Raw genomic sequence first — 25,764 nt, 5'->3', positions numbered from 1 at the left:
TCCTCTATGTGTGTTTACATGTGTCTGCACATGTGTGTATACATACCACATTTTCTTTATTCCTCTATCTATGGACACTTAGACTTATTTTATTTCTATGTCTTGGCTATTGTGACTAATGTTGCAGTGAACATAAGGATGCAGATATCACTTTGAGATAGTGATTTCATTTCCTTAGGCTGTATATCCAGAGGTGGGATTGCTGGATCATTTCGTTGTTCTATGTGTAATGTTTTTGAGGAAACTCAGCACTGTTTTCCATAGTGGCTGCATCAATTTATATTCTCACCAACAATGCACAAAGATTCCCGTTTTTCCACATCCCCACCAGCATTTGTTATCCCTTGTTTTTTATTTTGTTTGTTTGTTTGTTTTGATAATAACCATTCGACAAGTGTGAGGTGATATCTCATTGTGGTTTGATTTTTATTTCCATGATGATTAGTGATGTTGAGCATCTTTTCACGTACTTGTTGGCCATTTGCATGTCTTGGAAAAATGTCTATTCGGGTCCTTTGCCCATTTTAAATCAGATTATTTGTTTTTGTTTCTGCTGTTGAATTTTTTGGGTTCTTTGTATATTTTGGATATAAACTCCTTCTCAGATATATGGTTTGCAAATATTTTCTCACATTCTATAGGTTGCCTTCTCATTTTGTTGATTGTTTCTTTTGCTATGCAGAAGATTTTTTAGTTTAATATAGTCCCACTTGTTGATTTTTGCTTTCAGTGTCATATTCAGAAAAATCATTGACAAGACCCTGACAAGGAGCTTACCCACTATGTTTTCTTCCAGGAATTTTAGTTTCAAGTCTTATATTTAAGTCTCCATTTCAAGTCAACTTTTGTGGCTCAAACTTTTGTGTAAGGGATCCAATTTCATTCTTTTGCATGTGAATATCCAGTTTTCCCAATATCACTTATTGAAGAAATTATCCTTTTCCCATTGAGTATTCTTGGCTCTTTCATGAAATGTTAGTTGACTGTAAATGTGTGGGTTTATTTCTGGGCTCTCTATTCTGTTCCATTGCTCTCTGTGTCTGATTTTATGCCAATATCATACTGTTTTGATTGCTATAGCTTCATAATACAATCTGAAATCAGAAGTGTGATGCCTCCCGCTTTGTTCTTTGTCAAGATTGCTTTGAGACAGCAGTATCAGCAGTATTTCGTCTTGTGGAACTGAAAACCACAGCCACAGAAAGAAAGAGAAAATGAAAAAGCAGAGGACTTTGTACCAGATGAAGGGACAGGATAAAACCCCAGAAAAACAACTAAATGAAGAAGAGATAGGCTCCCTTCCAGAAAAAGAATTCAGAATAATGATAGTGAAGATGATCCAGGACTTTGAAAAAAGACTGGATGCAAAGATCGAAAAGTTTACCAAAGACCTAGAAGAATTAAAGAGCAAACAAACAGAGATATAAAACACAATAATGGAAATGAAAAATACACTAGAAGCAGATTAACTGAGGTAGAAGGGCGAGTAAGTGACCTAGAAGACAGAATGGTGATAATCGCTGATGTGGAAAAGAATAAAGAAAAAAGAATGAAAAGAACTGAAGACAGCCTAAGACACCACTGGGACAGTGTTAAATGCACCAACATTCACATTATAGGGGTCCCAAAAGGAGGAGAGAGAAAAGACCCAAGAAAATATTGGAAGAGATTATAGTTGAAAACTTCCCTAACATGGGAAAGGAAATAGCTACCCAAGTCCAGGAAGCACAGAGAGTCCCAGGCAGGATAAACCCAAGGAGAAACACGCCAAGACATATAGTAGTCAAACTGACAAAAATTAAAGACAGAGAAATGTTATTAAAAGCAACAAGGGAAAAATGACAAATAACATACAAGGGAACTCCCATAAGGGTAATAGCTGATTTCTCAGCAGACACTCTGCAAGCCAGAAGGGAGTGGCATGATATATTTCAAGTGATGAAAGGGAAGAACCTACAACCAAGAATACTCTACCCAGCAAGGATCTCATTCAGATTCAATGGAGAAATCAAAAGCTTTACAGACAAGCAACAGCTAAGAGAATTCAGCACCACCAAACCAGCCCCACAACAAATGCTAAAGGAACTTCTCTAAGTGGGAAACATAAGAGAAGAGAAGGACCTACAAAAACAAAAACAAAACAATTAAGAAAATGATAATAGGAACATACATATCGATAATTACCTTGAATGTAAATGAACTAAATGCACCAAACAAAAGACACAGACTGGCTGAATGGATACAAAAACAAGACCCATATATATGCTATCTGCAAGAGACCCACTTCAGACCTAGGGACACATACAGACTGAAAGTGAGGGGATGGAAAAAGATATTCCATGCAAATGGAAATCAAAAGCAAGCTGGAGTAGCCATACTCATATCAGATAAAATAGACTTTACAATAAAAAATGTTACAAGAGACAAGAAAGGACATTACATAAAGATCAAGGGATCCATCCAAGAAGAGGAGATAACAATTATAAATAACTATGCTCCCAATATAGGAGCACCTCCATACACAAGGCAAATGCTAACAACTATGAAAGAGGAAATGCAAGGCAGAAATAGAGACACAGATGTGGAGAACAAACATATGGACACCAAGTGGGGAAAGCGGGGAGGGTTGGGGGGAATGAATTGGGAGATTGGGATACCAAATTATGCACTCTAAATATATGCTGTTAATTGTCCGTTAACTGTATCTCAATAAAAGTTCTTAAAAAAAAAAAAAAAGATTGCTTTGACTATTCAGGGTCTTTTGTGGTACCACACAAATTTTAGGATTATTTTTTCTATTTCTGTGAAAAATGACATTGGAATTTTGTTGGGGTTGCACTAAATTTACTGATGGCTTTGAATTGTATGAACATTTTAACAATATTAACTTTCCTGATCCATGAACATGGGATTTCTTTCCACTTATTCATTTATTCTTCATTCTCTTTCATCAATGTCTTATTGTTTTAGGTATATGAATCTTTCACTTCCCTGGTTAAATTTATTTGTAAGTATTTTATTGTTTTTGATGCTGTTGTAAATGGAACTGTTTTCTTTATTTCTTTTTCAGATAGTTCATTGTTAGGGTGTAGATATGCAACTGATTTTCATATGTTGATTTTGTATCCTGAAACTTTACTGAATTCACTTACTAGTTCTAACAATGTTTTGGTGGAGACTAGGATTTTCTGTATACAAGATCATATTGGGCTTCCCCGGTAGCACAGTGGTTAAGAATCCACCTGCCAATGCAGGGCACACAGGTTTGAGCCCTGGGCCGGGAAGTTCTCACATGCCATGGAGCAACTAAGCCCATGCACCACAACTACTGAGCCTGTGCTCTAGAGCCCATGAGCCACAGCTATTGAGCCCACATGCCACAACTACTGAAGCCCGCACTCCTAGAGCCCATGCTCCACAACAAGAGAAGCCACCACAATGAGAGGCCTGTGCACGGCAACAAAGAGTAGCCCCCATTCTCCTCAACTAGAGAAAGCCCGCGCACAGCAACGAAAACACAACACAGCCAATAAATATAAATAAATAAATAAAATTTTAAAAAAGCATGCCATCAGCAAACAGGCAGTTTCACTTTTTCATTTCTGATTTGGTTGCCTTTTATTTCTTTTTCTTGCCTAATTGCTCTGACTAGGATTTCTGATACTATGTTGAATAGGAATGGCAGTAGTGGACACACTTGTCTTGACCCTGATCTCAGAGGAAAAGCTTTCAGCATTTCACTGTTGAGTAAGATGTTAGCTGTGGTTTGTCATATATGGCCTTTACTATGTTGAGTTATGTTCCTTCTATGCCAAAATTGTTGAGATTTTTAATCATAAAAGTATGTTGAATTTTGTCAGATGCATTTTTGCATCTATTGAGATGATCATAGGATTTTTGTCTTTCATTCTGTTAATGTGGTAGATCACATTTATTGATTTGTATATACTGAACCATTCTTGCATCCAAGGGATGACTCCCTCTTGATCATGATGCATGATCCTTTTAGTAGTCTGCTGAATTTGGTATGCTACAATTTTGTTAAAAGTGTTTGCACCTATATTTATCAAGGATATTTGCCAGTAGTTTTTTCTCACAGTATCCTTATCTGGCTTTGGTGTCAGGGTAATATGGCCTCATAGAATGAATTTGAAAGTGTCCCCTTCTCTTCAGTTTTTTGGAAGAGTTTGAGAAGGATTGGTATAATTCATCTTTAAATTTTGGTAGAATTCACCCATGAAGTCACCTATTCCTAGGCCTTTCTTTGGGAAGAGGTTTTTGATTATTAGTTCAATTTCCTTATTCATGATTGGTCTGTTCAGATTTTCTATTTCTTCATGATTCATTTTCAGTAAATTGTATGCTTCAGGAATTTATCAGTTTCTTCTGGGTTCTCCAATTTGTTGGCATGTAAGTGTTCATAGTAGTCTCTTCTAATCCTTTGTGTTTGTGTGTTATCAGTTGTAATATCTCTTCTTTCATTTGTAATTTTACTTATTTGAATCTTCTCTCTTTTTTCTTGGTAAGTCTAAAGACTATAAACTTTTGTTTATCTTTTCAAAAAGTCAGCTGTTAGTTTTGTTGATAATTATTGTTTTCTATTCTCAATTCATTTATTTCTGCTCTGATCTTTCTTATTTCCTTCCTTATAATATTAGAGTATTCTGAATCTAACTATATACTTAGCTTTAACAGTGTGTGATATATTTTCATATATTTTCATGTTATTAATTAGTATCCTTTCATTTCAGCTTAAAGAACTCCTTTCAACATTTCTTATAAGTCAGATCTAGTGGTGATGAATTCCCTTTGCTTTTATTTGTTTGGGAAAGCATTTATCTCACCTTCATTCCTGAAATACAACTTGCTGGGTAAAGTGTTCTTGGTTGGCTTTTTTTTTTTTTTTTTTCTTTCAGCCTTTTGAACATATCATTCCATTCTTTCCTGGTCTGGAAGCTTTTGGCTGAGAAATCCACTGATATTCTAATGAGGTTCCCTTGTATGAAAGAAATATTTTTCTCTTGTTATTTTTAAAATTTTCTCTTTGTCTCTGATTTTAGACAGTTTTATTATACTTTGTCTTAGAGAAGATGGTTTGGGATTGAAATTTGGGGGTGATCAATCAGCTTTATAAACTTGGAAGTCCAAATATCTCCCCAGGTTTGGGAAATTTTCAGCCATTATTTCTTTAAATAAGCTTTCTGCCTCTTTCTTTCTCTCTTCTCCTGGGATTCCAGTGATATGTAAATTGTTTCTATTAATGGTGTCCCTTAGGCCCTGTAGGCCCTCTTCATTCCTTTTCATTCTTTTTTCTTTTTGTTACGCTTACTGGGTAATTTCAAATTATCTGTCTCTGAGTTTACTGTTTCTTCTGCTTGGTCCAGTGTGCTATTGAAGCTCTCTATTGAATTTTTCCATTCACTTGTATTCTTCAGCCCCAGTATTTCTTTTCTGTTCTTTTTTATGTTTTTAATGTTCTGTTCTATTTCTTTGTTGAACTTATCATTTTGGTCTTGTATTGTTTTCTCTATCTCATTAAATTGTTTATCTGGATTCTCTTATAGCTTTCTAAGCATCTTTAAAATAATTATTTTGAATTCTTTGTCAGGCAATTCATGTATCTCTATTTATTTAGGTTCAGTTACTAGAAGTTTACTGTGTTCTTTGTGTGGTGTCATGTTTCATGATTCCTGTAACCTCACATAGGTATCTGTGCATTTGAAGAAGCAGTTACCTCTTCCAGACTTTATGGACTGACTTTGGTAAAGAAAGACCTTAACCCTCAGGTGGGGTTCATTAGAGTGTGCTGTGACCCAAGGTCTCGTGGCACAGGGCACCAAGCACAGGGGTATGTGGCAGCTTCAGGTCCAGAGGGGGCATGATGTCTTATTGATTCAGGCCACTGGGGTTGACAACATTCACAACTGCATGGTCCTTGGCAAGTGCTGCCTGACATCCTCAGTGGCTACAAGGGTTGTTGAGGTCCTAAGCAGTGCTTCCAGGTCTAGCAACTAGGGACCAGGATAGGCAGTAGTGGTGGCCAGAGCCAGTGGTACACACACACACTTGGCTGCAGAAACCAGCTGCAGGTGCCTGTGTAGTGGCAGAGGCCAACTTCAGACACACACATCATGACAAGGGCAGGGGCCAACAGCAAGACCAGAGCCAACTGTGAGTGCACTAGCACCTGCAGAGACCCTGGCTATCAGCATGCACTCCCGTGCCTGCAGGGTCTCACCTGGGTACCTGCGCAGCAGTGGAAGCCAGTGATGAGAGCTGAGCTGGCAGCAATGCAGGTGCACAGCTGGAGTGGCTAATCCTTCAGCTGAAGGGGTCTAGGTGGTATCTCGTACTTGTACAACCACAGAGGCTGGGGCTGGCTGCCAGTGAGAATTTTGGGTTCTGGCTTTTGTTGGGGAGCAATGGGGACAGAGCCAGGTGACTGGGCACCTGTGAACACAAAAACCTGTGGGACAAAAACCGATGAAATCTGGATTTTGTGGCTGGTGGCTATGCTGACTTTTGGTTTCTTCAGTGGCAGAAGCTGCTGGGTCCTCAGCAAGCAGGTCACTGGGAACCACAGGGGCTCCTACTGTTTGGCTGATACTGGTAGGCCCTGCCCCTCTTCCTTGTTTCTAGCCATCTCTAGACATCTCAGCTTTGCCAGTCTCTGGGTGGGATGAAACCAAAGCTCCATGCGGTGTCCCAGAAGGCTCAGGAAACCAATCACCCACCTCTCTCTTGCTTTCCGGCAAAAGAAACTCTTTTCAGATGAGAAGTCTCACCCTTGGCAGTAAGTAGTGCCAGCATGTGGGATGCAGGCAAAATGAAGCTACCCTTCCTTCCCTTTTTGTGTACTTACTCTCACATTTTTGTTCCACTCTGTTGAAGTTTCTTAAATAAATCCCTGAGCTTTCCCAGAACTAGTTTTGTTCATGGATAGGTGTTTAATTGTTGGCCTTGGGGGTGGGGGGGGTGGTGGTCAAGGCTGCGGTCTCCTACTCTCCATGTTGGTGACATCATTCTTGAATATATCACATTTTATAACTTCATGAAGCACATTCAGATTATAAAGCCTCTGAGAAAACATATGATAAAGAAAATAAATGTTGAACTCAGTGTTTCCCAACCTCTTTGAACACAAAGCACTCATTAGTATCCAGCAGAAAATACTGTACTTCAGAACATCACTCATCAGAGGTTAAATCAGCCTCCGATGTTCAGAAACAGCTCCCCCTGGTGCTCAGGGGAGGAGGAGCAGGCAGCCTGCTGTCTGGAAGGTGTCTTCTCTCCTTGCTCTCCCAGAGCCCTGCCCGGATGCCTGGGATGAATTAGGTTCTGGACTGGATAGCACTAAATGTTTGCAGCTCTCAGGGTGCCCTATGAATTACAGTAAATATGCTGTGACTTTAGCTTAATCATTTAGGGGCTCTCTTTCCTAGTTTTTGTTGTTAACAAAACAGCAGGAGGAAGACTTTTTCTTTTTTATCCTCTTTCAAGATCCTTTTTGTTCTCCACGTCAAGAAACTTTTGTTTTCTTCACGGCATTTTCCCCACTTTATCTTTCAACCTCTTTATTAAAAATAAGGCGAGAATTCTTGGATAATCTGATCTAAATTTCACCCAAATCAGATAATAGTTTCTAAATGCTGAAAGAGTATTTCCTCAGTTTTGTACTATTTATGTTGCAGTAGCTATAAGCATGATGCACTTTTCTATTTAATCTGCCTTACATTTTTCTCCCTCTCTTTCTTATGTCATCATTCAACAAAGCAATAAATCAAGCCCTGATTTCTGGCATTTACCCACCAATTTCAAGCTCTGGATGTGATACCACTGAGCATGGAGTTGGACAGAGAATGCACAGAGCACCCTGTTGTACTGTATTTCAACATAAAAATACAATAGATGTAAATAACCTCAAGTATAGTTTATAATACAGTAATAAGCTGACTCTAGCACAACATTGTATTATTTCCAAAATTCCTGATTCTTGTCAGGAGAACAAGCCATAGACAGACAAGCTCTATGTTCCATTTGAGACTGTGGAGATAGAAAAGGGGAAATGACATTCTCTGTGTGTCTTTCAGATGGGTCAGTCAGCGAACCAGATATGGCAGCCAACTTCTGCCCAGACCACAAGGCACCCATGGTGCTGTTCTTGGACCGCGTTTACGGTATAAAGGATCAAACGTTTCTGCTCCACTTGCTGGAAGTAGGATTTTTACCTGATTTAAGAGCCTCTGCCTCTCTAGATACAGTGAGTGGCTAAACTAAGAAAAATTATTTTTCCATCACTGTAAATGATTAACATTGGAATTAGAAGTGAATAGTTTCCATCTACTCACTGATTATATATTAACAGTTTGCTTTAAAGGGTGAGAAAATAGAGGAACCAAGAAATGAAAGATCTGAATTGACTGGTCCAGAGACTTAGATGTAGGTAAACTGGACCTTAGACATTCAATCTAGCTCCTTCTAGTGCAAAATTTCTCCACCTGAGCACTATGGGGGGGGGGAGGGGAGTCCCATGCATTATAGACTATTTAGCAGTATCTCTGACCTCTACTGGTACTACATGCCAGTAGCACACACCCCCAAAGCAATGCAATTCACTAGATGCACCAGATGTACCCTGGCAGACAAAATCTCCCTCATGTGCGAATTATGGCTCTATCACTTATAAAAAAGGATGGCTGGCAGCATGATAGGCTGCAAATACTTTTCCTACTCTCACTCCTTAAGTTACATGCACTGACCATCAGGAATGCTAGTCTGAAGGTCAGGGCATAACAAGGTCTATTTAAGAGGCCAAGTGCAAATCCAAGTTTGGGAGTCAAGTGTGAGGTAGGGTAATCCAACCTCAATAAACATCAAGACAAGAGGCCCCAGGAGTTAGAAAACCTAGATGCCAGGTGCCCCAATTCATCATGAAGCAGAGAGACAGTGCACCAGGAGTCCTGGGTCCAAGGAGGAAAGACCAATTACATCACCTTAAGTTTTTTAAAAAATCTTGGCTAGTTTAGGGTTGTTTTTAAAGAGACAGTGGCATATCTGCTTGATCAGTTGTAAGTTTCTCAAAGGCTCCTCCTTGTGTCCAACAGAGATAGAAGTCTGTGCTCTGGTGACGGGTGGTCAGCTAGCCAATATTTTAATTGGGGTGGATTTCAATGTGAATGAGTTACGCAGAAATGGATGGGATCACCCAGAAAAGGAAAGCAGTATGAGCCCCAATCTGAATGGGAGCTCTGGCCCTATCTGTGGCATGGAGGTAAGAAATGGTGTATCCATGAAGGCATTAGGGTTATATGGCTGTTTTGTAAAATGAAAACAATGCTTCCACAGCTATTTTTTTTGAGCTTAAGTTCCTTGATTTAAAAAATTAAAAATCTTTTGATTTGTGGGACATTCCCAAGTTTCCTGATCAAAGCATTCAATTTGTTTCTAGATCAAATAGCAAATACTCTTCTAGAATTTGGTGTTCAAATCATATGCTTGTCTACACAGCACCTATCACAAAAGAAGCTTTGTATTCAGTTCCTCAGTACATGCATTTTCATGCATTCTCTTTTGAAAACTTTTAAGCCACTGGAATCAAAGCTCTTCCTTCCTCATTTTAACAACTCTGTCTTTTAAAAGTGATAAATGAGAAAGATTAGCTATTTCTTTCCATGATTACTGCAGTCCCTAGAAGGCAAACGTGTGATAATTAATAGAAACACCCATAAATATGTACAGTTCAAAGAAAACAGTTTATCAAATCATAAGTTATAGGAAATGTGTTACAGCTATAATAGCTGTGATCATCACAGGAAATAGGATAATATTTCATCTCTGCGGACCTCAAGGTGTCTTTGGAAGTTCTGAGGTTTTCAAAGATGGTAGTTAAACATGCTTTGGCTATATTTAGTGTCACTAAATGGGCCTTCCTTAAATCCAGTCTGTCTAAATGAGCAAGAGAGAACATTGTGAGTGAGGATTCCAGCAAAGTTTTAGAGAAGATCCTAGGTTTCTATCCCTTGCACACTTTTTCCCATGCAGACTTAGGTTCCCTTCAGTGATGTCATACCCACAGGCCAATTATCAGACTGCAAATTGCTCACAGTGTTCCTAAATTAGGTGATGGGGGTCAGAGCTCCGCTTCCTCTCTGTAAAATTGTCACAAAACCAGTGAGCTGGCTCAGCCTATAACCATTTAGTAATCTCAGAATCGCAAGAGCACAGCTTGTGAGTCTCCATAAGGTGATAGAGAGTGACAACCAGAATAATAATCCAGTAGCTTGGCAGTTGGTTTTTGCAAACATCAAGGGTACTGGGTTATACTAGCCATCAGCTGATTTTAATCAGGGTTTAGGTTTCTTCTTTGAAGGGAACAGATGTTTGTGACCCATTTGGAAAGAGTTAGTGCCAGCCAGCCTTTGCTTTTCTTCTGTTTATTGTTTCTTTTAACCTGATTTTTTTTTTTAATTTAAGATGCAAAAGAGAAATAGGTCTCTTTAAACAAGGTAGAAAGTTGTTCAGTCTGTCACTGTGAAACACACATATGTGTACACCTCCCTGCCCTGCTAGATGAGAGCTCGGTACTGGGGGAAGCCTGACTCTGTCTTTCCCAAGAGACTAACCAGCGTCCCAATCCCCTTTCTTTAGGTTTCCCTAAGCACCACAGAGGCTGCCCTGGCACTGAACAGGTACATATGTTCTGCCGTGCTCCCACTCCTCAGAAGATGTGCCCCTCTCTTTGCCGGAACGGAGCACTACACCTCTTTGATCGACTCTACACTGCAGACAATATACAGGCTTTCCAAGGGACGTTCCCTCACCAAAGCTCAGAGGGACACCATAGAGGAGTGTTTGCTGGCCATTTGCAAGTAAGTACCTGCTCCCATGTTTTTCACTTCTGTGTATGCGTCCATGTCAGCTGCGTTTAGTTGTGTAACCCAAAACCTGGTGAATCTAGTCTGGAGATGTGCTCAGACTCTCAGGATGTGCTAGGTCCCCTACTTGCCGCAGGCTCTTTCTTTTTTTCTTTTTTTTAAAATTTTTATTGAAATGTAGTTGATTTACAATGTTGTGTTCATTTCAGATGTACAGCAAAGTGATTCAGTTGTGTATGTGTGTGATTCTTTTAAGCACTTATTCCTACTATGCCCTTCAAAGCTAACATGCTACTTTATACTTTTGATCCTAAAAGACTTTTCTTCCACCATTATTGAGATATAAATGACATATCCTAAAAGGTTTACATACATTCTTTTTTTAGATTCTTTTCCTTTATAGGTTATTATAAGCTGTTGAGTGTAGTTCGCTGTGTTATACAGTAGGTCCCTGTTGTTTATTTTATATGCATTAGTGTGTATGTTTTAATCCCAAATTCCTAACTTATCCCACAGGCTCTCTCTGATTGCCTCTCCCATGAGGCTCATCTCTCACTCTAGGGAAGAGAGAGGGACAGCTCAGGCTCTAGCCCTGGGGGTTGGTGGGCTGGGAATGGAGACTGATTTTCAGGCCTGAAGTATTCAGATTAAGAACTAATGCTTTAGTTCCTAAAACAGAGCCAGGAGCAGATTTTTCCCCTTCTGAATGAGTGGACCTTTACACAGAGTAAAAGTGTGAATCAAAGCAACCTACCTCTAGGCCCCACAAGACCTAAAACAAAGGAAAGAAGCTATCTCCAATCCCCATGGGGAATTAAGGGCAGTAGTTTTCACCTCTGCAGATGGGCATCAGAGCCAACCAAGGACAAAGGGTAAAATCACCCCAAGAGCTGGGATTGTCAGGAAACTACATCAGGTCTGGTAGGGTCAAAGGAACACGGATTCTTCCAATGGCGGGTTTCAGCAGCACCGTCCAGGACCAGCCCCTGCTGTTTAAGCCAGGGGTTTTCCACCTCGGCTACATAATAGAATCACCTGGGCGCTACTAGATATATACCCCAGTATTCAGGCCACACCTCAGCCCAAAATATCAAAAACTTTAGGGAAGGGAGCCAGACCTCTAGCTTGCGCAGCTCCCCAGGTGATGCCCTGATGCAGCTGAGACTGAGAATCGCTGCTATAGGTTGTCCTGGCATCAGGACCGGCAGGCATCCCCTTCAGTGGCCAGCTGGGTCTGGTCCTGATTCTTGTTGAATGGATTGTTTCCTAGTCACACGAGAGATGACTATGCCATGTGGGCCAAGGCTGCCTAGGAAAAAGCAACTGGTCAGTCCTTTTAGAACCTCAAGTTAAAAGGCAATCTCAAATTTACATTTCAAATGTAACAGGGGTCCTTCTTTTAATAACATGCTTTATTAAAATTAAACTTTATCTGCTACCTTTCTATCATCTAAGGCCTACAGGCTTCAATTACTTTAAGGACCAAACTGTGTCCTGCACAGTATGGGGGCAGGCCTCTACCCAGGACCCGCCCCATAAAAGGCGTTTCTCTCTGACATCCTCCATCAAAATCAGACCCTATACTCTGACACCACTTCATTCATTCCAATATCATTAGAACTGGCAAAGAATTTAGCTCACTTAAATGCTGTTGGTCTTAGAAAAGAGACAAAGCTTGGTAAACACACTACAGGCCTCTAGGAATTAAGAGGGTGACTAGGGTTTCCATGCTGCCACTTCAAAAAGAGGAACAAGAGCCCCACTACTGGTGGATATGGGCTGCTACTTTTCTTCTGAGTAGTGGCCGAGGGAATAAACAGCGAATCTGCACAGAAAGAAAGTCTGCCTGTCAGCATCGATTCTGTAATGGGCTGCTAGCCACATCAATCACAGCTATAGATTTTGTTCTACCTTTTGCTAGATCTGAGTTCAGCAGGTATCTTAGAAACCAAACCAGAAGTCCTATCTCCCAGTGTAAGCTGTTTCCTAGTTGAAAAGAAAAAAGAAAGTCATAGCAAGACTAATGTTAATGCAACTGTTTATGAAGAATCAGACCAGACCTTGAGGAAATTAGAATCTTACATCAAACCAAAACTAGATCTCGCAGCCCTATTTCTACACTCCTAGGAGCTTCCCCACTCCTCCTCTTGGCCGTCTGAGCTCTAGAAACAGCAGACAAACTGACACTTACCTAGATTTTTTTTTTATTTTTAGTAAGTCAGGAATTAATCGAGTTGAGGATTTATTTTATTCCTTGGTTTTATTCATTAGTCAGTTTAAGGTGATATTGCTAATTAGATAAACACTGTTAAAAAAAATGAGTAACTTTATACATCTATAATTACTACATTTAGAGACAAGCTTTTATTTGCTATATATTATGCCTGGCTTTTTCACTCCAGGGCTTTTCATTGCAAGGCCAGCTCTAGCAAGAGTTGTGAAACAGACGAGCTTTGTTCTCCATCTACATTCATGTCCATCCTCCTTGTTGTAGACTCCCGCAAGGATATCTTTCCTGGCATTTTAACATTCAGCGTCAGAGTTATGAACTTTGCCTCCATGGCTCTTAGGCGTCTCTGGAAAGGGCTCGTGAGCTGAACTTACATGCCAAATTGCGTGAATGTGTATATTTTGTCTGGGAAGAATCCAGAGGTTCCACTGGGTTTTAAAAGGTTTGGCAATCTAAAAATAAAGGCTAAATCAATGTTGTTTCTCTCTCCTTTATCTCAGAATCTACTTGTACCAAACACCAAGGCCATGAACACTTTGGTAATTTGATACATTGTTCTCTAATTACTCAATTTGCCTTTTAAAGGCGTTTTTGAGGACAGACCCCTAACCCAAAGAAATGATTTCAATAATGAGAATTTCAGGGATCAGGTAGTAACTCAGAGCACCCTTCAGATCACACCAGTAGGTGGCCTCAGATTCCACCTGTGCAGCTGGTCACCTCTAACATCTTCCTTTTGCAGAGCTCAGGAGGGTGGTCGGTTTGTAGCGATGGCTCTAAAATCACCTGCTCTTTCTTTCTGTTATAGATTTCTTTGCGCATAATCAGCAGCTGTATTTTGAGTGTGCATAGACCCTAGAACAGCTCTGATGTATGGTTATCGCTGAGTATTTCTTTCACTCTCTCTTCCTTATTTTTTTCATTCTGTCCCTTTGTTTTTCTTATTTCGTACTACAGTCACTTGAGGCCTTCCATGTTACAGCAACTCCTGCGACGTCTAGTTTTTGATGTGCCACAACTCAGTGAATACTGCAAAATGCCTCTTAAGGTAAACCACTATCGTTACAGAAATACACAAAGTCTATGGCACAGGAAACTTGCCTTGTAAAACATGATCTTCATGACATAAATACATCTTAAATGGGTTTTACTCCTTTAAGTTGATAGCTAACTAAATACAACCTCCAAAATCAAATCCCTTCTTGAGTGTCGAGGCTGGAAAGAATAGTTCTGCTAGATTTATTAACTGCTCCAATTTTCCTTAATCGATTTCCACCGATTACTTGTTATTTAGCAGAGGTTAGTGAGGGGATTTGGATTTTGTACTTTCTGCCCTAATTAGGATTTCAGAATGTTTTTAATATCAAAAAATATTTGAAGGCCCTGTGATGCTTCACTTAGGTGCAGAAAATAAAATGTCCCTTTTCTATTCCATACTGTGTTGTGCTTTTTTTTCCCTTTTGTAACAGATCCTCTTTTTTACTTTTTTTTTTTTTTTTACTTCTTTTCCCTTGTTTTATTATTGAAAAGTAAGGCCACAGAGCCCTCTCTTTGTCACCTGATTCCTGATTTTCTCAGAAATTACCAACATTTAATTGCTGGTACAGGGAGCATCCGGGCCTGGGTGGAAGGACACCAGAATCAGCCAGCCACACAGAGGGCAGTGTTTTTCATCTTCTACTCTGAGGCACCTACCATATTTGCATATTCAAAAGGATCAGCAGTGGCCAACCACACCTGAAAATTCCACCCAGTGATTTCAATAGAACATTTCCTGCTTTTCAGAAATAGTTCAAGCAAGAATTTCAAGAATTTTACTGGGATAAACAGAATTCCCAGAAGCCTTTAGTTCGGTCTTCTTTCTCCACTCCAGGCAGCTTGTATGTCGTCCGAGATTCCACAGCCCTCCATGGGTTCATTCACCTGTCTGATCCTAACACACCCAGTTTCCATCCCAAAAAAGTCCTTTAGCTAAAAACCAGTTTTTACAGTTCAACTTGGCATTGCTTCCTTGGCAGACCTGTGCCGTCAGCGGGATTCTGGCTCCCCAAGTGGCATCATCAATAGCACTCAATAAGCTCACTTTTACCCCTTAGATCAGCAGAGAGGTGGGATTTTTCTTGGAGAATGTGGATCCCTCCTGCTGGGATGCGACCATAGGCTGTGTATGTGTGCCCTCTACTGGCCACGTGGGGAACTGCTGTAACATGGCTGGGCTGTCAGAAGGCTGGCGTGAAAGGCAGAGAAGTCAGGGTTGTAATCAATGCCGAGAAAATCTGCAGACCCACAGCGTGCTCCCCACCACCCCCTCCCCATGTCAGCATTACCAGGATCTCCCACATTTATAAGCACAGATCTCAGAAGAAATTCTCCCCATCCCTGACTAGCCGGAACAGCACACAGTGACTACTTCCAGAGGGTAGCATTTTCTCAGTTGGAGTAGAGACAGTGCCTCTCCACTTTGCAGGAACTGCTAGGGGTGAGTTAGGAGGCATAAGAATGAATGGGGCCGATTCCGTTCAGGCTGGAGCTCATTGGGCACGAGAGCAGACCGTTCCCAGTGGCGTTTGGGGGCGTCTCTGTAGATAACCCAACTGTTTTCATTGTTGGTTTCACTCTCCTGATGGGTGTGTGTGCTGTTTTCTTCTCCCCTGGGTGCCGTTTGTGCCTGTGGATCATCTCTGCCCTCCCCACCCCCACCCCCACTGGTGCACACCTGTTCTCAACTTCCCAGCTTCTGATGAATCACTACGAACAGTGCTGGAAGTATTACTGTCTGCCTTCGGGCTGGGGGAGCTACGGTCTGGCCGTGGAGGAAGAGCTACATCTGACAGAGAAGCTCTTCTGGGGGATTTTTGACTCCCTCTCCCGTAAGGTAATGGCAATGCTTCCTGAACAAATGACGGGAGGGGTGGCACCCAACCTCAGTGATCCAACCACCTGCACATAAGAATAGCTGATACCTAGTCAGCTTCTATCCATCACGTGCCTGGAACTGTGCCAAGCACTTCACGAGCGCATCACATTCATTATCCCAACTCTCTCAAGTAGGAACTACCTTGACGCTCATTTGACAGGTGAGAGAAAGAGCAGTTGGTAACTTGTCAAACTCATAAAGCTAATACATGGGAGAGTGACTTCCAAAGTAAATCACAAAAAATTTCCTGGTTCCAGTATTAATGACTTACCCCGCCCCCACTCCTTCCCCCCAGTGCCGTGCGGCTCCCATTAGCTGGCCTTCACCAGGTTCAAGCCTAGGGAGGTCCTAGCATCTGCCCTGATGTGGGAGTCCCAGGAGACTTTACACCATTCAGGGGAGGCACTTCCCAGCCACTGACGGGGAGGGGCTTGAGGGCGCACTGAGGGCCTCTGAATCCCGAGCCTTCTGGTGCAGTCTGGTTGGAATGCAGCCCCGACTCTCACGCTTGCCTTCGCTTCCCTTTACCCACATTTAGATTTGTGACACACCAGCTTTACACTAGATCGGGAACGTTCAGGGTGGCAGGGCGGTGGACAGGTCACCAGCTTTAAAGGTAAAAAAATGAGCAGGTCAGGTTTCCGCACAGATGTCTGGAGCAGGTGTACAGCTACAGTCTGGTGTTTACCTGAACTTAAACGATCACTCCTGTCTTCCTTTGGTCTGGTACGGGCAGATCAAAGGTTAGCCCTCACCCAACGTGTTTTACCTGGGAGTCCCTCCTGGCCGGTTCAGGAGAGAATGCCTGTGATGTAGAGCAGCCTGCTGATGGTATCAGCGTATGGCCCACCTCAGCTGCCGAGGGGCCCGGCAAAGCTGCTGTGCCCTCTCCAGCCACAGGCTGGAGTCCGTCTCTATAACTCTCTATGGCTGACACGTTCATATACTTTTCTGGCCTAGTGAGAACCACTTTAACCTTTAGATATTCCTGCAGTTAACTAGTGAGGAAATATGATTTAAACCTCCATGTAAGGTTTCTCAACCTACAGCAAACAGTGACTCAAAGGTTTTACAGACTGTCACTTTTGTGTGACAAGGATACCTCAGATGCCACCATAATGTATTACAGGCCTTACACGTTCCCCATTTTGGTGAACCTGGGCAAATGCACGTGAGCTTTTCTTCGCCTCTCCACCCCAGCTAATTGGTGAGTGGTTCTGCCTGGTGGCCGTGATTCTGGGGTGTGTGCTAACGTGGTCTTTGTTTTTTCTTCACAGAGGTATGACTCAGATCTTTTCCGAATGGCGCTGCCCTGTCTCAGTGCTATAGCTGGGGCCTTGCCACCAGATTATTTAGATACCAGAATCTCAGCCACATTGGAGAAACAGATTTCAGTGGACGCAGATGGCAACTTTGACCCCAAACCCATCAACACCATGAAGTGAGTCCAAAACAATCTCTAAGCTGGTCCTAGATTTTGCCCCGTGGCCAGGGTTTCTCTTTCAAAAGGTAGCCAGAAATTTAAGCTTCCCTGCCTTCCCTTCTGGCAACATGGTTCATCATTTCCACTGACACTACAAGTCACATCAGGCCCTGGATTTTGGCCTCAACTCCTGAAGGTTTAATCTATCTATATCTGATTATATGCTATATTATCATATTCTGGGCTTTTTTTTTTGGAGGGCGGGGTTGGTTTATTATAAGAGATGAATGCTCTCCATGTATGTCACCTGAGGCATTGCAAGAACTGTGACAAATGATGCAATTAATTGATTGACGAGTTTTTTAACAAGATCTTTGCTCTTTGTGAATTAGGCCTGTGTAGTACTAATAGCATCGTACATCAGAACATCTCCATAAATAACACTCAGCTGAGCTCAGGCAAGGCTTCAGGGCGTTAAGGCAGAACAGCATGGAGTCCTTAGTTGAGAAGACTGGACCTGCTCTTTGCCAATGGATGCTGGATCTTTGAATAACTCTACAATAGCACCTTTTAATTTCTCCCCCTGATTCTCCAGCACTCCTTACTGGTGATGATTAGGCCACGGACAAAATATGAGACAAGATTGACTCAATTTTGCCTTTGGCGGTTCTGCCCCAGTGATGATTATGGGTCGTGGGGCATACCGGCTTCATCTCCAGCTGCATTTTCAATGAAAACTGCAAAACTGCTGTAGAATGAGCAGGAAAAAGGAGGCATCCTATGTGAGCCCTTTGGACTTGTGTTTCACGACAGCAGTTCTCAGATGAGAGCCACAGCCTCGGCCCTTCCCCAGAGCTGTCAGCTTTGATAACGTATAAAATTCATCTTCGGGAAAATTAAATACACATTCCATTAGCAGAGCCTTGAGCTGAGGAGATGGTGGGAAACAAAATTGAACCTGCTGTCAGGAAGAGGTAAGGGCTGTGGTAAACCTGCAAGCTGGGGCCACGGGGAAGGCAGGTATTGATTTAAGAGAACTCGGCCCTATGATAACGTAAGTGTGCTGAAGGATGACAAAAGGTGTAATCACTTGGATGCTTTCATAAACATTATAAGACAATGCGACACTCTAGCAATTGTGTTCTAATGATGACTCATTCAGGGAGAGCTCTGATTTCTTCAGAGAGACCTCTGACATCAGTATGGTTCCTTGAGTAATATGAATAATGGGGACTAACTCTAATTAAAAGTTAAAAGAAAAGGACCTTATTGCAAGGATGTGAGGTCATTATCAAAACCTAGTGAAAGGCTGACTAAGCAGGCCTCAGCAACAACAGGAACCAAGGCAGAGTGGCCAGATGGACATTCTCCAGGTGTCCCCATTGGATGAGTCAACCCTGAAGCGTTTGCTCTCCTGGTCTCACCTGACTCAAGATTCAAATTCCACGTTCCCTGGTTGTCTAGTGGTCAGGATTCAGTGCTTTCACTGCCATGGACCGGGTTCAACCCCTGGTCGGGGAACTGAGATCCTACAAGCTGTGCAGTGCAACAACAACAAAAAACATTCAAATTCCAGGAAGAGTGGGTCTGATTGGTCTCGTCAGTGGCAATCCTCAGTGAAGTTCACGTAAGACTGCATGCAGTTCAGGAAGACTTGTTCCTTAAAGCTAAGTGGGGACGTGTTACCAACGAGAAAAGGCTGCATGGCTAACAGAAACAACAGGTATCTACCGGACTGCTGAGATGCTAGTATTCAGACATGAGTCTGAACCCCATAAGGTAGACAAGCACTATTCTGTATCCTCTGGTCCTCCAGCTACCCACTTCTGCCATCCCCAGATCGGAGTTGTGAGATGGCAGGGCAGTGACTTTGAATGAAGCTGTTCTCACAGTCTAACCCAGACAGATCTGGCCGGGGAGCCAAAGTGCTTCTTAGGAGCCGAGAGAACCCGGAGCAGCCGGAGGGGGGCCACCTGTGAAGCAGGGGCTGCTGCAGGGATGCCTGCTGATTAGCCTTGGGTGTGTCTGTGACCTGGTCCTGATTCTGCCTTGAGCTCAGGAAGGGCACTGCATCTGGGGTCCAGCTGCAAACGCGGGGTGAGCTGGGTGATTACGTCCCGCTTCTGACGGCTGATTGTTTAGTGCTGGCCGTCTTTTCGGCACATCTGGCTGAAGTGCTTGGGGAGGTTGTAATTTTATTTCTCCCCTCATTTCACAGTTTCTCCTTGCCTGAAAAATTGGAATACATCGTCACCAAGTACGCTGAGCACTCACATGATAAATGGGCCTGTGACAAGGTAGGGATTATCATCCAACCGAAAATTATCAGGGGAGAGAAAAAAAAAACCAGCCCAAGAACATTAAAGGGTCCAATCCTGGAAATCTGCCTGACTTGTCTAAGTGACAGACTCGCCGTGCCAGCAGCATTCATTATTCCTGAGCGGCAGTTTCCCAGGGTTGGTGGAGGTCTGAGAAATAGGCGGTGGCAGCTGCTGGCACGGCTTTTTGTGTCTCTCAAGAAAATGATCGATTCTGGGAGTGTTAACAGCTCTCTTCACGTTGCATTTCCTGGAGCTGGCGGCCAAGCACGTGGTTGCGTGTGTTTGACATAAAGGCTTAATGCGGGGCTGGAGACTTTTATTACATTTTTTCTTTGAATGTAGCGTTGGAAAAGGGAAAATTGAATGGAAAGCTTTACCCTCGCATTTTGCCAGCAAGCTGAATTTTATTCTAGGGAGGACACACATCCTCCTGTGGCAGGCAGTGCTGGAACTTCCAGACTTTCCCTTATTAATAAGCCTGTCCATCTGGTGTTTGAAATTCTTCACCACATGAGGTCAGGCTGCTTAATAAGTTTCATTGCTCTGCCAGCCCTTTAATGCTGGCAGGCAAAGGGGGAGCAGTGTGCCAAAGACATCCTGGAGTCCTGTGGGCAGCCAGTGAAGCCCTGGGCCATTGCTCAGCTGCGGCTTACAGCCTGTAACAGTAGACCCATCCCCCCAGCAAGGCCACAGAAACCACCTTCCTGGCTGCACCCTGCATGAGGGACAGCTTAAAGCCCTGGCTCAGCCTCTGCTCTGATTCTTTCCTGAAACCCTATTTAGAGCTCATGAGGACAACAGTCATATCTATAGAATGGGCTAATACTCATGGTTCTAGAGCAGAGGTTGGCATGCTTCTTCTATAAGGGGCCAGATAGTGAACGTTTTAGGCTTTGTGGGCCGGACAGTCTCCATTGCAATACTCATCTCTGCTCTTGTGGCACAAAAGCAGCCAGTGTCAACATGTAAATGAAATAGTGTTGTCTTATGTTCCAATAAAACCATGTTTCTAAAACAGGGGGTCGGCTGGATTTGGCCCACGGGCTGTATGCAGTTTGCTGACTCTTGCTCTGGAGCATCTGCGTTTTCTCAGTGCTCCGTTTGGCCAGCCTCTGACTTAGGGAAGGGGACACCTCCATGGACCCATTGCAATATCCAAGCCATCCCTAAGCCATGTGTATTTAAGCTCCATAGTCGCTCTTGGTTTTGTATAGTTCTCTCTGTCCCATGCCATGGTTTTAGTCCAAGCTGCACTCATCTTTTGCCCAGACGATGTGATGATCTTCTAACTAGTCTCCCCATGTGCGTTTTCTCCAGTCTGTTCTTTGTGGTACAGGCAGGTGATGGTTTCAGTATGCAGATTTGGTCAGATTCTCCCAAATGGGTCATGTTCTCCGGGCCAGGCCCTTCTCCTTGTTAAAATCCCTTAATAGCTCCTATTTTAATGTAAAGGTCAAAATCCTTAACATGGCCCTATAGGCACTGTGTAATCTCTGCTACCATCTCTAGCCTGTCTCTCCCTTCACCGTCTGCCCTCTAACCACATCCCCTTCATTTAGGTTCGTTTTCCCTGTCCCTCCCTCCCTCCCCCCACCCCAACACACTACATATGCCTGGATCTGCCCCGCTGTCTGCACCAGGTACCCATCTGCACTCACACATGTGAAAACACCATTCACCAATTCCTCTTTCAAAATCTGTCCAAGGGTGAATTCCTAGGACACCTCTTTCCCAGATTTCTCAGTTACAGGCCCTCTTAACACCTTGCTCTTTTCCTTCCCGGTATTTTTATAGCAGTCTTATGTAGTTGTATATACAACAGTGATACACTTATATATACACCAATTAACAGCTATGCATTTACTGGTGTGGTATTTGATGAAGCTTTCTCATCCACTAGCCTGGAAGCTTCAGGTTTGCTCACCATTGCCGGGTGGGCATTGATAATCCGAGAAGAAAAAGAGTATTTTCCCCTTCCCTCAAGGACCCCACAATCCAATAAACCAAATAAACCAGCCATTACACAGGCTGTGCCGTGCTGTGATGGGCATGAGAGAGAGCACATGGGAGGAGACCCCAAGCCAGTGGCGGGGGTCCAGGAATGCTTCCTCAAGCTGCTGACACCTGCAGTGTGTGATGAATGAGGGGCATGGTTCATACACATGGGAGCAAGTGCACTGCAGGCCGTGGGAGCAGGGGGTGCAGACCCCCAGAAGCAAGAGAGAGTGGTGGCTTTGGGGGAGCTTGGTTCAACACGGTGGGGCCACAGAGTAGAGCAGGGGAAGAAGGCCAGGACCTGAGCCCAGAGGGGCCCATAAGATCTTTGCTGCAGCTGTAGAGGCCAGAAAGAGTTTAGATTTTACCATGATGGCAACTGGGAATCAGAAATTTTTAAAGCAGCAAAGTGCCCTGATCTGAGTATTTTATAAAAATCACCTGACAGTGGTGTAGAAAAAAAGGAATCTGTGAGAGATGGCAACACTGGAGACAGGGAGATGGCATAGGAAGCCGTTGCAGTAATCCAGGTGACAGCCGGTGGTGGCCTGAGCTAAAGCACCGGCGGGAAAGCCAGGCAGAGGCAGACCTATAGGTCTGGGAGGTTGAACACAGGTGAGCAGGTGCAGAGTGAAGGGGGTGTCAAGGAAGGTTCCCAATTTCTGGCCTGGAAAGTGAATGTAAGCTGGAGCTCTTCATGGAGATGCAGGGAACCCGAGAGGAAGAGCCTTTGAGAGAAGTGAAATTCCAGGTGCTGCTTCAGACCTGTGGAGGGGTACCTGCGGCCACCCACGCAGCGCTTAAGTAGGTATGGAAGTTAGGAGAGAGATCTGGGCCGGAAATACTGACTTGGTGTTCGTCCACTTAGGGACCATGGGCCTAGATTTTATCCCCCAGAGAGAGTTCCTTGAAAGGGGACAGAAACTTGAGAAACATCCACATTAACAAGGGGAGGGGACATTGGCAGAGTCTGAGAAAGCAGCCAGAAGTCTTTGGGCTGTGAGGTTATAGAAAACAAACTCTTACTTATCTCTGCAGACAGAGTCTGCAACCTACAGTCATAGGCATTCCAATGTTTGTTGAATGACTTTTGAAATTCTTAAACTGCTAAGGCACGCCTTGCTGCAGTTTTGCTCTGGGGTTGGTGGGCAAGGAGTACAAACCAAATCAGCCTCCTCAGAGCAGCCTCCCAAATCATGCCGTGGCCAGTAGGTTCAATGCTCACAAGCCTTCAGCCTTGACGTCTGCCCTTCCCTGTGACTGTGACACATTGACCTGAAAAGCATTATTCTCGGGCCTTCTGAAGCATCCTTCTGTCTTTAGTGAGCCTGAAACACAAGCGAGTAAATGGAGGGGACAGCAACTAAAACAAGGAAGAAAGAAAGGAGCAGGGTTCAAAATTCAGGGGGCAGAGAGCCTGACAGCCCTAAAGCATCAATGAGACATTTTGGAGGGAAATTTCTAAGCTCTGTCACATTCCATTATTTCATTTGTTCAGTGAAAATAGAAGCTGGGATGTGGGTCACATAGCGGGGCACTCTGGGTACCAAGGATATTTGAACTGAGAACATTTCTACAGAGTCAGAACGGATGGAAATACGGAATTTCCCTGGATGAAAATGTGAAGACCCATCCGTTGATCAGGCCTTTCAAGACGTTAACAGAGAAGGTAAGGACCAGGCCATGCTAGTTTTCCGTCCCTGGGAATTGTATCAGACAGCAGAGGAGTTGACGGCACATTCACCGTCCAGCTCCCCACAGACTTTCCAGGACTCGGCAGACTCCTCAGGAGCTGGCCCGTGGGCCACAGCCGCAAGACTGCTTTCTAAGAACCCAGCCTCCCATTCCGCTGAAAGCCCATGGAAGAGAGAAGCACCAGTCAGCACTTAGAGGCTGGGCCAAAATGCGTTTGTGTTTCACTTGTAACTGAACTAGGAAGGGCTTTTGTTAGATTGCTGTGGGCTGGGGGTGGGGGGGATGGACTTGAATTGTTGGAGAAAATTCAGATAGAAAGGACTTCCAATCATGACAGATAAAAAGAATCGAGAAGAGAGTCCCAGGGAAACAGGGACAGGTCTCTTGGTTTGTTTGTTTGTTTGTTTTTAAATGATAAAATTTGGTTCAACTCAACTCTGAATTCCTATCTTGCGATCAGTAAGAGTTCTTTGTAGGCTTTAGCCTAGTGTCACAGGTAAAAGATGACATGTGTATCTTTATATGCAAATTGACCAGCTATAAAATTGTGCATGGCTCAAAAGAGAGCTCTAAATCTAAGAAAGTCTATATCCCAAGCTCAGAGGAGAGCTTTGTGCAGATGCATGTTGACATGTTCCATCTTAAATACCTGCCAGAGAACAGAAGTCACTCTCGAGAGAAAGGGGCGGGGCCTAGGAGGCAATGCTTGTGCAATGGGCAGTGCACGGAGGAGGCAGAGGTAGCAGTGCTTGGGGGATGGGAGGGTAGGGAAGAAGTCATTCTCCTGTTCTTGCTCCTCTTTATTCACAGAATGTAGATACTGTCTGGCACGTTTCCTCTAAAAGCAGGAGGCTGTAGGGTCTTATACTTAAAAAGCTCAGAAAGACTGATGACGTGTTTCAGACGGGATGCTGCAGAGGGTATTCTGACCCAGTGAGAGGAAGCTGGAGCCAGTGGACCCATCCACTGTGAGGTCTGACTTCTCTTCCGTGGGACAGGCCAGTCACAGGGCTAGGGTGTGCCCTGCACAGCTTTTCTGTTCCAATGCTCTTCCAGGAGAAGGAAATTTATCGCTGGCCTGCCAGAGAGTCCTTGAAGACCATGCTGGCCGTGGGCTGGACTGTAGAGAGGACCAAAGAGGGAGAAGCCCTAGTTCAACAGCGGGAAAATGAGAAGCTTCGAAGCGTGTCCCAGGCTAGCCAGGTATGACCGTCAGGCCCAGAGGCCAACGCTTGGCCAGTAGAACTCATGGAGAATCTGGGAGAGCTAACCCTGGGATATCAGGGTGAGGCCCACCACCAGTGAGCCCTGGGGATGTTTTGGAACACATCTTTGGCAGCTGAAGTTGGGGATGCTGTTAAGAATAAGGCAAATAACAGGAAACCCCGTGATTCTGCCTTTGCTTTCCTAGGGCAACAGCTACAGCCCTGCTCCCCTGGATCTCTCCAACGTCGTGCTCTCCAGAGAGCTCCAGGTCAGTGTTGATACTTTCAGAACTGCGTAGCTTACTTTCTAAAACCCCTCAAGTGCAGGACATATGACCCTCCAAAGCGTTTTTTTTTTTAAAAGGTGTGGGGAGGGGGGTGGGGAGGGGGAGTGCCTAAAACATACCAACACTGAAATATCGGATTTAGAGAGGGCCACACTGAGCACTCATCTGAGATGGTCTCAGCAGAATTAACCAGCTGTCTGAGAAGGTGAGGCTTTGTGGTTCTTTCAGGGACATCATAGCAAGTCATGACTCAAAAAGAGGAAGAACAGATAGCAAGTTACTGTATCAAAACCCAAAACAGAACTTATAACAGCCAGGATAAACAACTAGTAACAAAACTAATAACGGCTAGAAGAAAATCTGTGAGAAGACCCCTGGGTGGGGGTGCTGGCCTGGACACACTAGGTCCCCCCAACCTTGAGGACAGTTGCCTATCCCATGGTGGATTCACTCGAGTTGCCCGTGGTGGTGCAGACAAGTCATCATGGCAGGATTTAGGGACTTACAACCAAGAGGTTGAAATTAAAGTCCTAAGCTTCCTCCTCCCATTCGTCGCCAGTGCACACGTTGATGACCCTGACCGGCTCCAGCTTGGGGCAGTTACTCCTTGGAGGGCCCATCAGACCAATCCTCTGGACCTTAGAGAAAGTTTCTTTCCAAAGTACACCCTTCATTCCAGGTTGCTATTTTATGAGCCTTATGAAGATGCATTCTGTTTGAGAAATCTTATGTGCAGCAGTTTTCGTCAACATGTGATTATTTTTAGTTTGCTAAGCTAGAGGCTTCCAGGGATTCTAGATTTTTGCTTGACCCCCCC

At 43.6% G+C, this 25,764-nt stretch overlaps 1 protein-coding gene across 1 annotated transcript in view; it reads left to right on the top strand.

Annotated features, from left to right (window-relative positions):
- RYR3 (ryanodine receptor 3) overlaps positions 1 to 25,764 on the top strand; it is a 361,967-nt gene that overhangs the window by 236,818 nt on the left and 99,385 nt on the right. The window contains 9 exon segments of the mRNA XM_057721476.1: positions 8,091 to 8,260; positions 10,648 to 10,868; positions 14,062 to 14,152; positions 15,839 to 15,979; positions 17,299 to 17,462; positions 19,663 to 19,741; positions 23,340 to 23,429; positions 24,512 to 24,658; positions 24,867 to 24,929. Coding sequence (XP_057577459.1) covers positions 8,091 to 8,260; positions 10,648 to 10,868; positions 14,062 to 14,152; positions 15,839 to 15,979; positions 17,299 to 17,462; positions 19,663 to 19,741; positions 23,340 to 23,429; positions 24,512 to 24,658; positions 24,867 to 24,929 — 1,166 coding nt within the window.

Source organism: Hippopotamus amphibius, chromosome 2, assembly GCF_030028045.1.
Source record: "Hippopotamus amphibius kiboko isolate mHipAmp2 chromosome 2, mHipAmp2.hap2, whole genome shotgun sequence".
Classification (NCBI taxonomy): Eukaryota; Metazoa; Chordata; class Mammalia; order Artiodactyla; family Hippopotamidae; genus Hippopotamus; species Hippopotamus amphibius.
This window is presented reverse-complemented; position numbering and strand designations above follow the sequence as displayed.